At 41.5% G+C, this 18,522-nt stretch overlaps 1 protein-coding gene across 2 annotated transcripts; it reads right to left on the bottom strand.

The window, feature by feature from the left end:
* Window positions 1-7,034: 7,034 nt before the first annotated feature.
* PAK1IP1 (PAK1 interacting protein 1) lies at window positions 7,035-17,129 on the bottom strand. 2 transcript variants are annotated; one of them, XM_072813893.1, is made up of 11 exons: window positions 16,754-17,017; window positions 14,385-14,550; window positions 13,002-13,076; window positions 12,322-12,442; window positions 12,171-12,245; window positions 11,642-11,694; window positions 10,947-11,092; window positions 10,755-10,852; window positions 8,655-8,754; window positions 7,708-7,831; window positions 7,035-7,560 (listed from the first exon to the last, which is right to left on the bottom strand). In XM_072813893.1, exons 1-11 carry the CDS (start codon window positions 16,838-16,840, stop codon window positions 7,355-7,357), a joined length of 1,251 nt encoding a protein of 416 aa, XP_072669994.1. In that variant the 5' UTR covers window positions 16,841-17,017; the 3' UTR covers window positions 7,035-7,354. The 2 variants fall into 2 exon arrangements, with proteins under 2 accessions (XP_072669994.1, XP_072669995.1); XM_072813894.1 differs by lacking the exon at window positions 13,002-13,076 and having other exon boundaries at window positions 16,754-17,129.
* Window positions 17,130-18,522: the final 1,393 nt, after the last annotated feature.

An 18,522-nucleotide genomic window follows, 5' to 3' on the forward strand; every position in this document is an offset into this window, starting at 1 on the left:
TAACCCTCTGGTGGCCCCCTTTCTCATGCAGTAGCCTGTAACGTCCTACACATCTACCTCCCTACCCTCAGCTCACTTTCATCTCCCTTTTGCTTATGTTGCTGCGGCCTCCTTGTTCCCACTTCTGATCACTGACACCAGCCTCTTCATCGCCCAGAACTTCCCAGATAATCTCCCAGTTCACTTCCTTGTCTCCTTTATGTCTCTATTCAAATATCACCTTGTCAATGAGGCCTTCCTGGATCTTGCTTAAAATTGCAACACATATGGGGCACCTGGGTGGCTCAGTTGGTTATGCGTCTGCCTTTGGCTCAGGTCATGATCCCAGAGCCCTGGGATCAAGCCCCGCATCAGGCTCCATGCTCAGAGGCAGTCTGCTTGTCCCTCTCCCTCTTCTTCTGTCCCCCTCTGCCGCTCTTGCACGTGCGCACTCTGTCATAAAATCTTTAAAGATAAACTTGCAATGCATATGCACTTCCCTCCACAGCTTCTTTTTCTCCTTAGCACTTACCTCCACATTTAGTATGCTGTATCAGTTAGTAACTGTAAAATCATCTCCCCACCCTAGCATTTAAGTTCCTGGAGAATGAGGATGTTTATGCAGCATTTAGAATAATGCTTGACACACACTGGATGCAATAAACATGTGTGGAATGAATGAGCAGATATAGAACAGGCCATGCTGCAGAGAAAATGAAAACACGCCGAGAGTCTGAGACGAGAGAGAGATTGCCCTGACCGCACCCTGTCCCTTTCTGAGCTCTGGTTCTCTTCCTACCCCAGCTTCTGTCAGACACACTTCTGTCTTTGTTATAAACCCATCCCTGTGTCCTGTTGAAGTTTGGAATAGCCCAAGCTGCTTTTTGTTTCTTGCAGTTAAGTCTCTCTTTGCTGTGATAGCACCTGATTTCTTCTGCCAGAGAGGTCTTTTTATGTCTAAAAAGTCAATCTCATTTTTTATTAGTCCTCAGACAAGCTGCCCCTGACTGTCCCAGGCCATTCCATGTGTTCTGTGAAAGGGAGGTGTACACAAAATGACCACCAAAGGCCAACGGAGCTGTAAGACCAAAGGAAAAAGCCAACAATTCTCACTTGGCAAGAAATGGCTTATTAGGGGGACTTAGGCCAAAGTGTTTCTTTGGCTGCCACAGGACAAGTAGGCATCTGTAATCCCACCTCCCCTAACACTTGCTTTCATAGTGCTAGATTGGGAGTACTTGCTGAGGGACCACCTAAGAGAAGGATGTTTAAGAACAGGTATGTGTCAATCTTATCTCCAGGGCAGATCAAGGACGTTATGCCCTGACGGTATACTGAATGGTGTGGCTACACAAAGGGAAAGAGTGGAGGGACCTGTGCTCAAGGTTTCAGATCACAGATTAGTCATAATGATGCATTTGTCCAAGATAGAACTAATCCGGTTCATGCAACATTTAATTATTTACCAAAACTTTTTCATTTGGGTAAGGATCACACTTCTCCTTTTGGCCCTGGCACATGGTGAACACTCAAAACACGGCTATTGAATAAAAAAAGGACGGGGGAGATATAGGGAACATGGCACTTTCTAAATTGGGAAAGAGTGAATTTGTGATGAGAATCTGCTCAGACACAAGAATCAAAGTAGATACTTCAACATTTAGATGGTGAAGACTATATGTGGACTATACATTTCCACATAGAAAAATAAAACAAAACAAAATGAACATGAATTCCCTCAAATAAATTATATAGTTTTATAGGACCTGTTGGCCTCTAAGGATACTACCAGGTAAGCTCTGCCAGAAGTCACTGGGCAGAAAGGCTCATCGACTAACCTAAAATGCTTGAATCACATGGTTTATTAAATCAATTTAATAAGCAGAGACACATAGACACACTGAATCTACACCTACATCTAGAGAATTACTTCTGAGGAATAATTCTGTTCTATTGATTGAATAGCTTTCTGCACAAAAAACAATAGGGGGACCACATAAAGGTAGAAGAGGTAGAGACAATGTAACAATGGAACCCCACCACCAAAGCAACCACCTGCAGCTGGGAGGAAGATCAGTGAGGAACCCACAAGTACATTTCCTCATCCCTAGGGCACACCAAAAAACCCAGTGGTTTGGGGCACCTGGGTGACTCAGTCAGTTAAACATCTGCTTTTGGCTCAAGCCATGATCTCAGGGCTCTGGGACTGAGCCCCATATTGGGCTCCCTGCTCATCAGGGAGCCTGCTTCTCCCTCTCCTTCTGTCCTTTGCCCTGCTTGTGCTCAAACTCGTACAAGTGAAGGAAATCTATTTATTAATCCTCGAGTGTCTACCAAATAGTGGGAGACCTGCTGGAACTCTCTGGGGTTGGAGGTGCCAGCAAGAGCCATGGTTTACATTCCCCTCTCCACCTGGATAGTACAGAAGGGAGCAGGGTCCAGGTGCTTTAGCTGCTCCAGTGAGCCCCAGACTCCTAACACACAAACTCCAGCTATCCACTGAGATGGCCCCAGCACAGGGTACTCTGGGAACCCACAGGTCTGCACCTGGCTCAGCATTTCACCAGGAATGCCCTCATACCTCATGCACTAGGACACTCCCAACCAGCACCCACTCCAGCTCAGCCATCCCACCATGGTGAGCCAGGCACAGAGCATCCCAGGATTCCGAACCCTTGCCAGCTTCACCTCCAGCCATCCAGCCACGGCAACCCCAGGACAGAACACTTCAGGTATCTTCTGTTGCATACCTATTCCAGGTCCAGCAATCCTGCCAGTGCAGTCCATCAGGCACATGCAGCCTACAGAGGGGACACTGCTACACAAAGCCACTCCTACAAGACCAAGACAAGTAGCTGTTCTATTTCATTTAAACAAACACAGAAACTCAAAATGAGAAGACAGAAGAATATGTTCCAATAAAACCCCAGAAAAGGAAAACCCTCATGAAATAGAGATAATTTACTTAAAGAATTCAAAGTAATGGTCATAAAGATGGTGACAGAACTTGGGAGGACAATGGAAGAACACAGTGAAAACTTCAACGAAGAATTAAAAAATATAAGAAATAACCAAAGAAAAGGAACAGATTAAAAAAAAAAAAAAAAAAAAAAACTGAGGGATGCCTGGGTGGCTCAGCGGTTGAGCGTCTACTTTTAGCTCAGGGCGTGATCCCGGAGTCCTGGGATTGAGTCCCACATCGGGCTCCCTGCAAGGAGCCTGCTTCTCCCCCTGCCTATGTCTCTGCCTGTCTCATGAATAAATAAATAATCTTTTAAATAAAATTAAAAAATTTTTAAAAACTGAAAAATATACTATATGGAATCAACAGCATATTAAAAGATACAGATCAGCAATCTGGAAGACAGAATAGTAGAAATCACCCATTCAGAACTCCAATAAGAAAATATCTTTTAAAAATGAGACTAATTTAAGGGACCCCTGGGACAACATCACATGTACTTTCACATTTTACTGGTCCCAGATAAAAGAAGAGAAAAAGGGGTAGAAACTTATTTGAAGAAATAATAGTTGATAAGTTCCCTAACACTGGGGAACTGACACCAAGGTACAGGAATCCCAGGAAGTCTCAAATAAGAAGAACCGAAATGATCCACGCCAGAATGTCATATAATTAAAATGTCAAAATGCTAAAGAGAAAATCTTAAAAGTAGCAAGAGAAAAAGAGTCACAAAGAAAACCTATAAGGCTATTAGCTAGTTTTTCAGCAGAAACTTTGAAGGCCAGAAGAATGTGGCATGATATACTCAAAGTGCTAAAAGGAAAAAACACCACAACCAAGAATACTCCATCTGGCAAGATTATCATTCAAAATTGAGGGAGAGAGAGTTTCCCAAATGAGCAAAAACTAAAGTTCATCATCACTAAACCAGTGTTACAAGAAATGTTCAAGGGTCTTCTTTAAGTAGAAAAGTAATGGCTGTAACTAGAAAACATACGAATGAAAAAAATCTCACTGGTAAAGGCAAATACATGGTAAAGGCAGTAAATCGGCACTTAAAAAGTAAGAAGGTTAAAAGAAAAAAAAAACAGTAAACTCGACTATAACCACAAAAATTAAGGAACACACAAAATAAAAATATGTAAAATATGGCATCAAAAACAAAATGGGGGTAAGTAAAAACGTTGTGTTTTTACAATGTGTTAGAAGCTTAAAATAGGTGTGTGTGTGTCAATACATAGGAACCTCATAGTAACCGCAAACCAAAAACCTAGGACACACAAAAAATAAAGAGAAAGGAACCCAAACATAACACTAAAGAAAACCATCAAACCACAAAAGATAACAAAGAACCAAGAATTACAAAAAAAACAAAAAATTACTTTAAACATAAATGGTCTAAATACTAAACACTGAAGCAGAACAAAATTGGAGAACCGATGCTACCCAACTTCAAGACTTACTTTGCTACTGTAATCAAGACATTATGGTACTGTTAAATGAACAGAAAACAAAACCCATAATAGATCAATGGAACAGAATAGAGAGCCCAGAGATAGACCACCATAAATATAGATGATCTTGAACAGTGGCATTAGGGATGTCGACCCTCCACCAAGTCAAAAATCTGAATACTAATTTTTGACTCCCCTCAAAGTTAGTAAAAATCTCCTGATCAGAAGCCTTACTGATAACAGTTGATTAACATATATTTTGTATATGTTTATTATATACCATATTCTCACGATAAAGTTAGAGAAAACGTTAAGAAAATCATGAAATACTATACCGTATTTATTGAAAAAAATCTGTAAGTGGACTCATACAGCTCAAACCCATGTTATCCAAGGGTGAACTGTAAAATCAACTGACCTTTGACAAAGGAACAGAGGCAACAAAAATGGTCTGTCTCTTCAACAAATGGCACTGGAACTGAACATCTGCATGCAAAAATAAAATAAAATTGAGACACAGACCTAACACCTGCTACAAAAATTAAAAAATTAACTCAGGATGGATTATAGACCTAAATGTAAAATGCAGAACTAGAAAACTCCCATAAAGAAACCTAGGAGAAAAAAAAAAAAAAAAAGAAACCTAGGAGAAAACTTAGATGACTTTTGGGTATGATGAAGCCTCTTAAGATCTATCAAACACATGAGACCCATGAAAGAAATAACTGATAAGCTAGACTTCATTAAAATTAAAAACTTCTGCAAAAGATATTATCAAGAGAATGAAAAGACAAGCCATAGACAGGGAAAAAATATTTGCAAAAGATACATCTGATAAAGGACTGCTATGGAAAATACAAAGAACTCTTAAAACTCAATAGTAAGAAAACAATTTTATTAAAAAACAGACCAAATACCTTGCCACCTTACCAAAGATCTGCAGATAACACATAAACATATAAAAAGATGTTCCACATATGTTCTCAGGGAAATGCAAATGAGATACCACTACACACCTGTAAGATTGGCTAAAATCTAGAACACTGACAACACCTAATGCTGGGTAAGGATGTGGAACAACAGGCATACTCAAGACATTGATGGTAGGAATGAAAAATGGTATAGCCACATTGGAAGACAGTGTGGGGGTTTCTCACAGAAGTACACAGACTCTTTACCATACAGTCCATCAATCAACACTATTTAGTATTTACCCAAAGGTGTTGAAAACATATCCACCCAAGAACTTGCACATGGATTTTTAGAGCAACTTCAATTGCAGAAACTTGGGAGTCAACCAAGTTGTCCTCCAGTAGGTGAAGGTAAACTGTGGTACATATAGATAATGGAATACTACTGAACATTAAAAAGAAATGAGCCAACAAGCCATGAAAACACACAGAGGAAACTTAAAGTGCACATTACTAAGTGAAAGCATCCGATCTGAAAAAGGCAACAATACTGAATGATTCTACCTACCTAACATTCTGGAAAAGGCAAAACTATGGAGGCAGTAAGGAAAAAAAAAACAAAAAACAAATAAAAAAAAAAAAACAGTGATTATGGGAGGTCAGGTACAGGAGAGATGGAGGAAGAGTTGTTTTAGGGCAGTGGAACTATTCTGTGGATTATAACATGTCATTATACATTTGTCCCCATAGTGTACACCACCAAAAGTGATCCCTAAGGGAAACTATGAACTTTGGGTGATTATGATATGTCAATGTAGGGTCATTCTTGGCAAAAAGTATACCATTCTTAGGAGTAATGTTGATCATGGGCGAGGCCGCTCCAAGTGTTGAGGCAGGGATATAGAAGAACTCTCTGTGCTTCCTCTCAATTTTGTAACAAATCTCAAACTGCTCTAAAAAATATTTAAACAAAAACATAACAAAACCCCCAAAATTCTATTCATCTTCGCTTGTAAGCCTAAGTCAACCAAGAGGTGGATGAGATGTTAGATACAGAATGTGGCTCATTTCCTAGATGATTTCCTTTCTGGGAAGAGTGTGGCAATTCCAGTGTCCAAATGCTAGATGTCTGTCTCATCTTGCCTCTACGGCAGGGATTCCCTGTTGGCCTCAGGTATCTGACATCTGGTCGGCTAATTCAAATCTATGAATCTTCTAATAATGTGCCTTTTCAAAACACTCAGGAATCTACTGAGGGGAAAAATAACTGATGACAAGATTATAATCAACAGGCAGAATTTAAGACTATCTTTGTTAGATTAACTATGTGATTTTTTTGTTATTGGCCAGAAACAGATGGAAAAGAACCCTAGAAATGTCATTTTCTGACCCTTCAATTATCTTGTTGTCCACAACCTGGAAGCAGAGTAGTTTAATGAGGCTTGGCAATCACTAATGAATTTGTTATGCACACAGCCCCGAGTTTAAGCATATGGCTTTACACACACATATTTTATGTGTCTGTGATTTTTAAGTTTGTCTTAATATGTCTCCTGGTATGAAAATCTTTTTATACCTTTGTTACCAGAATGAATAAAATCTGCACTGAAATTACTAGAACCATAGCCATAGAATAAGGCAGCTTTATCATTCTTCCCCCGTTTAGGAGAAAAACCTGAAAAACCACTCTAACCCATCTTTGGTAAAGAATGTGTTCAAAACTGCGTATGTTTTAAACCAAAGCATTTTGAGAAAGATCTTTATTTGCTTTATACAACAACAAAAATTATATATTACACATTAACATAGTATATATATCACCACGGTCTATAATTCATAAAATGCTGTCTAGCAAAAATAGTTTTACCATTGTTAAAAAAAATAATAAACACTTAAAAGTTTTTTTTTTTTTTAAGCTGTACATTTTCTTCAAAAGAAGAAATTTCTAGCTTTTACACGGGAGGGGTGGGGGGACGGACACATTTGAAACGAATGATTCCATCTAAGAAGTTTTTCTCATAGGAGAAATGTGAGATTCACACTATCATTTATGTTTTCTTCTTTTTTCTCTTCTTTTTTTCCAACATTTCTACCATTTTCCTCTTCTTTGTTGACACCACGGTATTTCCTTTTGTTGGCTTATTACTGTCACCAGTTAAACCACATTTCTTTGCATTAGATTTGGACTGCCTTTCTTCTTCCTGTACTACATCGCCAGCTTCCCTTTTGTTGATTTTGGACTGCTCTTTACTTACTAAAATACAAGAAACAGTGCATTTAAAGACTGCTTTTCCCCTCTTGAAATAAACACAGGTTGGCAAGAAAATAAAATTATCTGAATTTCCTCCACTTCAACAATTCAAGAGCTACAATTTTTTAAAAAATCATCCCTTTCACTTACCAGCAGAAGGCTCTGCAGCTGAAGGGAGGCTTTCTTGTGTGTCTGTCACTCTGTCTAGCCATACTCCAAGACATGTCAGCCTGGCATTAGTTTTTACTTCACAGAGTAAAGATGGGGGAACTTTCTAAAACAGAAGAAATAAAAATTCATGATAATATAGGGGAATTTTAAATGATTTTTCTTTTTCCATAATCAAGTTAACTTATTATTTAACATTTTATTTTTTGAAATAATCTCTAAACCCAACATGAGGCTCACACTTAACAACCCCAAGATCAGGAGCCATATATATTCTTTCAACTGAGCCAGCCAGTTGGGAGGTTTTTAATTTAAAAGTTATGGTATTTTTCTTCAGAAAAAAATATGCTATTTAGAAGAAATCTATCCTGATTCATTTTGGGTTTGACTATGTCCCTCATGCCCTCACAGAGCATGTTTCTGAATATTCAAAAACTGTAAATTCATTAAGAAAAGGACCATGTCTTTTATTTATTTCTAGGTTTAACACAAAACCCTGCAACCACTTAACAAACCACATTTATAGAATGTGTTTATAAGAGAATTAAGAATAATAAATGAAGAGGGTCTGTGAGAGCAAGGCTACTGAAAAGAATTTAAGTTGGTTCCATTATCAACCAGTAATTTTCAAATTTTTAATAACGGCAGTATTTTTATTTAACAAAATCTTACAGAGAACATCATTATACAAATGGAAGTAGCACTTCTCTGAAAAAGGAGTTCTGGCACCTTGCCAGCTCAGACTCACCAATACCAACCCCAAGATAGCTCCTGGAACCCTAACTTTAATTAAAACTATGAATATCAAGCATGCATGGAAGAGATTTTAAAGACTTCTGCCTTGAAAAATAGTCTACCTCCCTGAACTCAAGCAGTACTGATAATAACACTTGCATTAAAGTGCATTTATATGGTACTAAGACACTGACCTTATCCTGCTTAAGCTTCCACATTTTGATGAAACCATCACTGGATGCTGTAACAATAATGTGATGCTCTGGATCTTCAAAACTGAATATGTCTTTTACCCTAGGATAGAAATATTAACACCATAAAAGATCCTTTCTCCCACATAGTATGATATTGTCATAAAGAGTCTATGTACACAGTCTCTTGATTTTTCAATTCCAAGTGCTTCCAAACTGTGCAAGGAACAGTGATAAAATCTGACTATGCTTCACATCCTATGAGTCAATGAGTCCTTTTCAGGGACCAAATCCCAAGATAAAATGGACTGTTAACAATATCTTAAGAAAAAGTTAAAAAGAAGATTATGATAACTATAATCAGGTTATCATAAAGGAAATAGATACTTAAGTCCCTCACGTGAAGAGACTCCCAAGCTCAGGATGAAGAGACAAGTAAGGCAACAGATGAACCATGGCTTCCTCCTACACATCCATTTCTCTCACGTCCAGGGCCACCACCCCTTGTCTAAGCCACTACTGTTATTCTTCTGGATTACCGAGTAGACCACTGGTCTCTCTGCTTCCATTTTTGCTAACAATATTTTAAAATTATGAATCAATCATGTTACTCCCAGGCTTAAAATCCTACAAAACTCAGATCTTTTAAAAAATAACACAAGAGAGAGAGAAGGGGCTGGAGATATATATATATAAAGCAAGTCTGGCCATAAACTGACAACTGCTGACGCTAAGTGGTAGGGTCTATGGGGATTGCTTCCTTAAACTAGTCTGTCTGCCTTTAATTTCTTCCATAGAAAGAAATAAACAAAACAAAATCTATAAGGTTCTTAATATGAAATCTAAACTCCCTAAAGCTCTTATATAAAATCTAAATTCTACAAGGCCATGCACTGTTTGGCTCACTCTGATCTAGTCACAAAGCTCCATTATCCAGTCCTAAAATACACCCAGCTCTTTCCTTCCTCTGTCCCACTGTGCCTGCAGTTCTCTCCTCTCTCTAGAAACAGGTCCCTTTTCATCTGTAGAGTCCCACCCCTTCCCTTTCCCAGTCATACTAAGTTACTGCTGGTATTCTTAAGGCACATTTTTCTATTTCTTTCCAGTTAGAATTATCTGCTTACTCTTTTATCATCTTTAGCTCCTCTATAAGAGCCACAAAAGCAAACTCTTGTCTTTTTTGTTCATAATTAAATACTTAGTGCAGTTCTTAATGGATGCTCATGAATACCTGTTAAATCAGTGTGAATGAATGGCCAAATATCTTAAGTGCTATTTTTTTTTTAAAGATCGGATTTAAGTGTTAACTTAAGCGTTCTATTGTTATTAGTACATTTGAAATGCCCTTGAATGAACACTTCCCAATACAGGGAAAAACCAGGGCCTGTACACGGACTGTAGTATTCAAAGTACTTACAAAGACAGTTCTTAAAAACTGTTATTTAGAAAATAAAAATTATGACTAAATTTAAGATACTGAACACGCAAATGAAGCACATTAAAGTACAACTGTTCATTATCACCTTTTCCAAAATAGTAGGAAAAAAAGAGGCAGATAGATCTGGGTTTGAATCACAGTTCCATCACCTAACAGTATAGTAATTTTGGCCAAGTCACTTATAACTGTTTACTGTGAGAATCAGTGTCTATCCCCTAGAAATACAGCGAGCAGTAACAGGTAAGAAAGACTGGCACAAAACAAGTCAATACTGTCACCTATCTCTCCTGTAGGAAAAAACCAATACTGTACAAAGGGGGAAGAAGTGGGAATAAGTAAAAGAGAGGTCCTGGCAAAGCTCAACATTGTTTAATTTTTTTTGTTCCTCTTCAAATATGGTTGATTTCAAGCCCCAAGATTAATAATATTACTGGAAAAATATCTTGTGCAAATCACTAGCCCTGATACCAATATCCCCACTTTTGTACAACATAAGGCCAAGAAGACATTTCCACCATCCTCTCCCCAAAAATATTTATGTAGAAATGTCTATCTCTGCAGTTGTTCATGAGAAAACATGGACACTGTTTTATGAAACTACTGCCTACATTAACACTTAATGAAAACTACACATAGATGCACATAGAGACTGGCAAAGAAAATACCTGTTTTCATGAGCTTTAAATTCACAGACACACGTTAGTGAATCACAGTCAAAAAACCTTACAACTTCTTCATCTCCAGCCACTGCAAGGACAGACTCCTATAAGAGGGAAAAAGAATATCCAGAATGTCATCAACAAGTCCAACCATCACCATATACACTAAAATCCCATCACTGATTTCTGGTCACTTACTGAAAGAAATGTAACAGAAGATATTCTCTTTTCATTTGTGATGGTGCCACTAACAGACGCAGTGTCTAGCTGATAGACATTTATTTTATTCAGGATGACAACTATGTATCTCTCTCCTCTTGGGGACCATTCAACTATGTGAGCATCTGTAAGTTAAAAACACTAAGCTTTTTTAGTTCATAAACAAGAAAAAGAAATGATCAGAGTAATTATAAAAAAAGTAAATGATTGCACTGTGCATTTTCACATCCACTATCCCTTCACAACAAACTTCGGTACATATTTTACAAGTTAAGTTTTAGAAAATGAACTGGATTCAAAGAATCATTAAGTCATAGACCTGGTAGGTGACAGTCATGATGAGAATTCCCATCTAAAATGGGAAAGGAAAGGAGAGCACCTAGGTGGCTCAGTCCTTTCGGCTCAGGTCCTGGGATCGAGTCCCACATCAGGCTCCCTGCTCAGGAGAATCTGCTTCTCCCTCTCCCTGCTGCGTGTACAGACTCTCTCTCTCAAATAAATAAAAACCTCTAAGACAGATAGAAAAATAAATAAATAAAATGGGAAAGGAAAGTAACCTAAATTATTGCCCCAGGAGGTAACCACCATCAAGTAGGGAAATAAAAGTATATGTGGATGTACATACACTCATATTCCATGAAGTTATAAAAAACATTCCAAATAAAAGTACTCACTCTGTTTTATATTTTTTATGAATGCTGATCTTCCTTCCACAAGATTCCATGTTCTGCAAAATAAGCAGCTCACTTACAGATCACTTACACTAGGCGTAAAGGTAAGCATAATGAAGACTTACTCAAACAACAATTGACTACACAGGAAGCTAATTAGAATATGTTTCTTACAGCAACACTGGAAATATTTACTATCAAGCAAGAGTAACTCATCCATTCCCGTACTCTCTAATATATTTAAAATGTTTAACATTATTTTCAAAAGATTTTACCTCCTAAAACATTTGTTTTTAGGACCACCGTCCTCTTCACAGCTTACGATTGGGATATACTATGTACGAGTGAACACAGCCTGTCATTTTTTTCTCTACCGTTGTGAAAAGGTTCAATACCTTTCAGTAGCTGACGGCAATGAGACAAGACAGAAAACGAATCTATTATACTAAAATATACTGATGGTAGCTTCCTGTTGTCCTTGGAGAACAAAGACCACAACTCGGAAAAGATGCTCTCAGCATTAACGACTTACCTTAACGTCTTATCTGTACCCACAGAGAGGGCCAACTTGCCAGACGGATGAATAGAAAGGAAGGTCACGTGTCCTCTAAAAGGAAACTAACAGTTAGACCCCAACTTCACTGGCACCTAGAGACCGCCAGTGGGGAAGGGGCCTGACTCACTTGTGAGCTTTAATCGACTTCAGGCACTCCCACTTCTTTGCATCCCACACACAAATGAGTCCATCTTCTGCCCCACTGATTAAGTGCCTGTTGCCATAGAATTTCAGGCAAGTTATTGTGCCTGTGGAAAAACCAAGACAGGCAAACTTAATGTTCATTTTGAATGCAAACTCCATTTCTGGTTTGAAGGCTACACTGTGGTAAAAGTAAAACATCTAACGTCTTAATATTACTGAAATATACCTTAAAGTCTTAGGTGAAGAAATTTTTTTTACAAAAACAAACAGGCAAGAACTCCACAAGGAATGAAGAAAAATAGGAACTGTACTTCATCCCCATCCTAGCTCCTTCTCAGTCAGTCCTTTTCCAACTGTGGAACACCTTGCCAGTGGCTTCAGGCAGACCAGGTCTAACTATTTCTTCCACACCCAAGGGGGAGAGAAGACTTTCTTGTGTGAACTGGGATTGGATGAGACAGAATGGAAAAAGAACGCATGTTGAATTCGATCAAAGCCTTGCTTCTGTTGGAAAGGGAAACGCTTGTCAAAGTAGCTAAGGACCTAAGACAGACACTGACTACTCCAAATTCACTGCTAGAACCAATGCGTGGCAGTCTCATCTGGCTTTAATTGCAGGAAGCCAACATGACGGAGTGTCCCCAAGCTAAGGGCACGTCTAACCGGGGCTACGATTTTCAGTTCTTCCTTTCCATTGCCCCTTTCCTGGAACACGTGTTAAGCCTCCATTCTTTGTCCCTGGGGAAATACAGTAAAAACAGCATGGAGTTCAATATTGAAAAAAACACACCTATTCGGCCTACTAGTTGATCCTACCACTACCCTGGACAACTTCACCAGCGCCGAGGAAAACCCAGGCATGACCTGAGCATTACCAACCCCTGACCTCCTCAACTCCAGTGGCCTCGCCTCCCTCTCTGGTTCAGTCCCTGATGCGTACACCCCGGGACATAGTTACCACCTAGAGCTGCTTGCACATCACAACTCGTGAACTCTTACGAACCTCATCCCTGCCCACAACCTCATCTCTCACCAACCCTACCAGGCCCCCTTCACTCACAGTTTACCTGCTTTATTGTTTCAGAGATCTATAGACCATTCAGAGCACCCCCCCCCCACCTTCTGTAGCCCAACAATCTCTTCTTTCACCAAAAATCCTGAATTCCTTTGTAAATCAAGCCTCCTACTACACATACCAAGTACTTTTCTGCTCCCTACAAAAATGTCTGAGCTTAATGCAAACGGATGTTACTCGATTCATAGCCTCCAGCTTCAACAGAGAAGACTCTCATCAGTCTTCTGCTTGCTCTTGCTCAGCATCTCTCTCACATCCTGGGTGCCAGCACGTTGTCAAGCCTGCAGGGCCCCTCCCTCCCATTCAATCCCTAACCTCCTCTTCTCAAGGGCCACCCAGGACCTGGCCCATCTACTTCTCCAGTCACCCCAACCTCCATTTTCACCTTCTCATCATACATATTTACTTGCACACAACAGTTAAAAACATGGGCTCTAGACCTAGGTTTGAGTTCTAGTTCTATTATTTTGTGACCACTGGCAAGTCAAGTTAACATCTTTGAATCTCAGTTTTCTCCTCTTTAATCTGAAGCTGTAACAGTAGCTTCTTGGCACACTGCTAGGCATGTGGTACTCCCTCAACCAAGTCAGCTATCAACATGAGGCTGCTACCGTGCTCCTCCGCTTCCTGCTCTGCCCAGAATGCCCTTCTCCTGCCAGGCTAACTGGTACTTTTAAGACAATTCAATCAGATGTCATTTGGGGGAAGTTTTCATTGAAAAGCTGCTTCCACTCACTCCCCCACCAAGTGAGTTAAGTGAGTTCCTTCTCTCTCCCAATATGGACTGTGAAGAACTTAAGGATAAAAACAAAAACAAGACAAAAAAAAAAAAAGGACCACATTTTTTTTCATTTCTGTATTTCCTAGCACAGACCATGCTACATCCTAGACACCTAATCAATCATTCAAATGAAGTCAAATTGTAAAGTAATAATGCCTCAACATTATCTTATAGGATCTAATATTCTTACCATTGTGATGCACTAAAGCCCCATGGTCTATCTTCTTTTTCATGTCATATATGTGAATTGTTTCATCTTTGCTCCCAGTGACCACAAAACGACTATTTACAGCCACCGCTGACAAGGAGGCAGTGTGGGCATGGTGAGTGAAGTCAGCCACAGCAGTCCATTTTTGCTGAAGAGTAAAACACACAATGTCACAATCATATCATAGTTCTGAATTCCTTTGTAAATCAAGCCTCCTACTGCACACACCAAGTACCTTTCTGCTCCCTACAAAAATGTCTGCAGCTTAATGCAAACAGATGTTACTCGAAACACCTAAGTGGTTCCACGATCCATGAAAACGACCAGTAGATACTTACAAAAGGAGAAGAAAAGTATGCAATGATAGTAGATTAAGAAAAACAAAGAACCTGAGAAATACGGCAGGCAGCAAGGAAATGGGAAGGCAATGCTGGGTATCCTGACTCCAAAACAATTATGGAGACAGGGCTACTTTAAGGTCCTAGCCAAACCCTTAACTGCTTAATATATTTATTTATATGTGAGGCTTGGATACCATTCATTCATTCAAATGTTCAGATTTTGATTTGAATTTACTCGAATACTAAATGAATACTATGTACCTGACACTATTTTAGATGGTTGATATATAGCAGTAAACAATGTCCTTATTATAACAGAACTGCCATCCCTGGGGGAAAGACAGACAGTAAACAAATACGATGCCACATACAGAGGAGTATAATGACAAGTCTTACAAAGAAAAATAAACAGGATAAAAATTATGCTTCCTTCCATCAGTACCAATATAAGCCCCACAGAATGACCCATGACGAAGTCTCAAGAACTCTATGCTTATGGAGATGCAACTTTTGGATTAAATAAATGAGACTGGATGAGCACCAAGAGTGACTGGCAGCTGAAAACACATACACACACCTCAAATGGAAGAAGATGCATTAGGAAGTATTAGCAAAACAAACCAAAGAAGAAGGAAAAAAAAAAAATCAGACCTCTCTGAACATGTTTAAGATGTGTTACAGCAAATTAATTTCTAAATACCTACAGCAACAGACATTGCTTCCAGCAACCAGGACCAAGGGAGCTCTTCTGAATAAAGACACAATATTCCTGAGGACTGCTATCGCGGTAAAAACAAACAAAAAACCTTTGTGCATATTACAGAAGGAATGCTGATTATCTGAGCTACTGTCTGTCTAGGTTTAGCAGCAGTAGTGGAGAGTGTCAGGGCTTCACATTTCACACACACCTGGGGATGGGAGTCCCAAGTCTCCCGATCATCTCCTGTGTGGCCTGGAGCAGGTCACCTAACCTACCTCAACTTCAGGCTCTCACCTGTAAGACAGAGTCAGCTGTACCCGCCTCGGGCTATTGCTGTGAGGACGACTATGTGTCCGGGACAACACAGCAACTTCATTACAAAGAAAACACAATCAATAGCACCATCTTTAGACGTTCAAGAGATGTCACCTTCCGGCCAAAAGCAGATTAATGACCAGGTAGAGAATGAAATAAACAAAAGTAATCAGTCAAATTATATACATCCAGTTTTCTGATTAATTCAAGACTGACACCTTGACTTCGTACATAAATACTGAAGAAATAAAAATAAAAAAGGTAAGAAGCCTATTTTTTCTTAGGGGGAAAAAAACATGACTAGGCTAAAAATTAGATCTTATTTCTGGTCCTGGACAGGTCCTAACTACCTGTTTCACTAATGGCAATTTTACTTAACATTTCTGCTCACACATCTGGTAAAGATAATTGTATTTTGTTGTCATTTTCTCCATGCATTTGTCCCCCTTGCTCTCCTCACGCTAGCGAGCTCTCCAGCGCGGATCCATTCTTCTGGCTTCTTCGCACCCCTTTTACCAACGAATGCCCCCCCCACTCGGGGGGGGAAAGAGTCCGAAACTACTGAATAAATTGGAACACTGTTTTTTTTTTTAACCAATGAGAGATTCATCCAGACTCAGCTCTACTATCTTGAAAAATCCCAAGACAAAACTCAATAAAAGAGCAAACTGTTCTTTCATTAAACCCTGAACACGTGAAACTGGCTGTCAACTCACAGGCGTTAAACCCTGAACCCAGGAACGCCAGCTTCCTTCCTGGACCGCGCTCAGAAAGTCTGTGAAACCCAACAGACACGACCTCGTCTTATGAAATGCCCACTCTACATTAAAAAAAAAAAACTAAACTAAATTACACGCGTGGGTTAGATTCATCAATGAAGCCCTAAGAGATCAAAGTGTTTACCTGCGACGCCGTGCCCACCTCCGCCGCGGGGGAACCCGCCCGGACCCACCCGCGCACCTCCTCCCGCGGTCCCTCCGCGCGCCCCCTCTGACCTCCCGGTGCTCGCCGCCTGCGTCCGGCTCCCGGCGAATAGCGAACCCAAAAAGGACCTGCTCGTAGCAACCAGCTACCAGCTCCATTCAGCGGCGCACGTGCCCCTTCCGCGAGCCCCGCTCCGCCGACACGGAATGACGAAAGCGGACGCCAGCGCACGTGGGGGTCCTTCCTGCGCCGGCGCTCAAATTGACGTCACGAGCTCAGGGCTGCCCTTGGGGCGCCTGCCTCCGTGGAAACTGTTTCAGCGCTCGAAGATCGCGCGGAGCTTCCAAGAGGAGAAGAAACAAGGACGCCGCATGAGGACGTTCTCAAGGCGAGGAGACAAAAGTTGGGAGCAAGCAGGCACGTCCTAGGTGGCCGCCAGCTGGGCGGGTCTCAGGGGAGCAGGGCGGGGCAGCCTCTGCGGAAGCCCCTCGTTTCCGTGACGTCATGGGGGCGTGGCCTGCCCAGAGTGGGCGGGGCCTCTGGCGGCGTGGTGCTCTACCCCGGGAGGCACCTGCAGATGTGGGGTGCGGGACCCGGGACGGGAATTAGGAAGGTTAGGGAGTTCGGAAAAAGGAAGGTCTCCTTTTTGCGCCCGAAGCACAGAGGAGGCTCCCTCCCAGTAAGGCACGGAGGGGGTGGCCTGCGGCGTCTAGAGCAGCGCGCGAAGTCGGGGGCCCGCCCTGCGCACCTCCCTTCCAGCTCGTCTGGCTGCGCGGACCGTGCGGTCCCTGCGGCCGGCGTCGCCCCACCACCCGGAGGAGGGGCCAGGGCGCTAGACCCGAAGGGTGCAAGGAGGGGCCGCTCGAGCAAGCCGGGCGCACGCCGCCTCGGCGAACGTGCCGGAGGGACTCTCACCCCCGAGCCCCGAGGTCGGCTCCGGTCGTGAAAACAGAAATCGCCTTAATTGACGTCTGAGAGCTCCCTGTAGGGTACGGAGATGCAGAGGTCTGTTAGACAGCACGGCTTTGCGCACGCCTGATGGAACACCTCCGGGAGCGTCAGCATCTCGCAGGTGCTGCGGCAGCTGGGTCTGCTAGTGGGAGCGGGGGGCTCGTCGGCGCCGGCTCGTCAGCCCTGTGGCGCGCTGAGCTTACAGCGCCTTCCCCCCCTCCCCTCCCCTCCCCTTTTTTGTAGGATTTTATTTATTTAATCAGGAGAGAGAGAGAGAGGCAGAGACACGGGCAGAGGGAGAAGCAGGCTCCTGCAGGGAGCTCGATGCGGGACTCCCCGAGACCCCGGGGTCACGCCCTGAGCCCAAGGCAGACGTTCAACTGCTGAGCCACCCAGGGATCCCTTCTTTTTTTTTTTTTTTTAAGGTTTTATTTATTTACTCATGAGAGACACACACAGAGAGAGGCAGAGACACAGGCAGAGGGAGAAGCAGGCTCCCTGCAGGGAGCTCGATGCAGGACTCGATCCCACGACCCCGGGGTCACGCCCTGAGCCCAAGGCAGATGCACAACCACTGAGCCACCCAGGGGGCCCCGTATCTGTTTATTTAAAAGCAAAACTAATAGTCTCTCATCCAGAAAGAAAAAAAAAATCTTTGAATGAACCTATGTTTCAAGATCTTTCCTGTGTTCTGTCTGTGGAAAAGCCCCTGGTGCTCTCTTTAGCCTAGGGAGATCTCAGCTGTTGTATGATGGGAATTACTACTCATTCAGTAGGTTTTTTTTGAAGTTACCTTTAACCTAGCCCTGTAACGGGGTATTTACTATGTATTGCCAGGTTATCACACTTTTTCTTAAGTATTTGTCGCATCTTAAAGAAGAACACTATG

The sequence above is a fragment of the Canis lupus genome, chromosome 37 (assembly GCF_048164855.1).
Source record: "Canis lupus baileyi chromosome 37, mCanLup2.hap1, whole genome shotgun sequence".
Classification (NCBI taxonomy): domain Eukaryota; kingdom Metazoa; phylum Chordata; class Mammalia; order Carnivora; family Canidae; genus Canis; species Canis lupus.

Coding starts and splice junctions, on each gene's coding strand:
- PAK1IP1 (XM_072813893.1), bottom strand. CDS start 16,840: ATGGAGCTGGTAGCTGGTTGCTACGAGCAGGTCCTTTTTGGGTTCGCT. Junction 12,443..13,001: donor AACTGAAAATCGTAGCCCCG/GTTAGACGTGCC, acceptor GTTTTTCCACAG/GCACAATAACTTGCCTGAAA. Junction 10,853..10,946: donor CTTCTGTTACATTTCTTTCA/GTAAGTGACCAG, acceptor TCCCTCTTATAG/GAGTCTGTCCTTGCAGTGGC.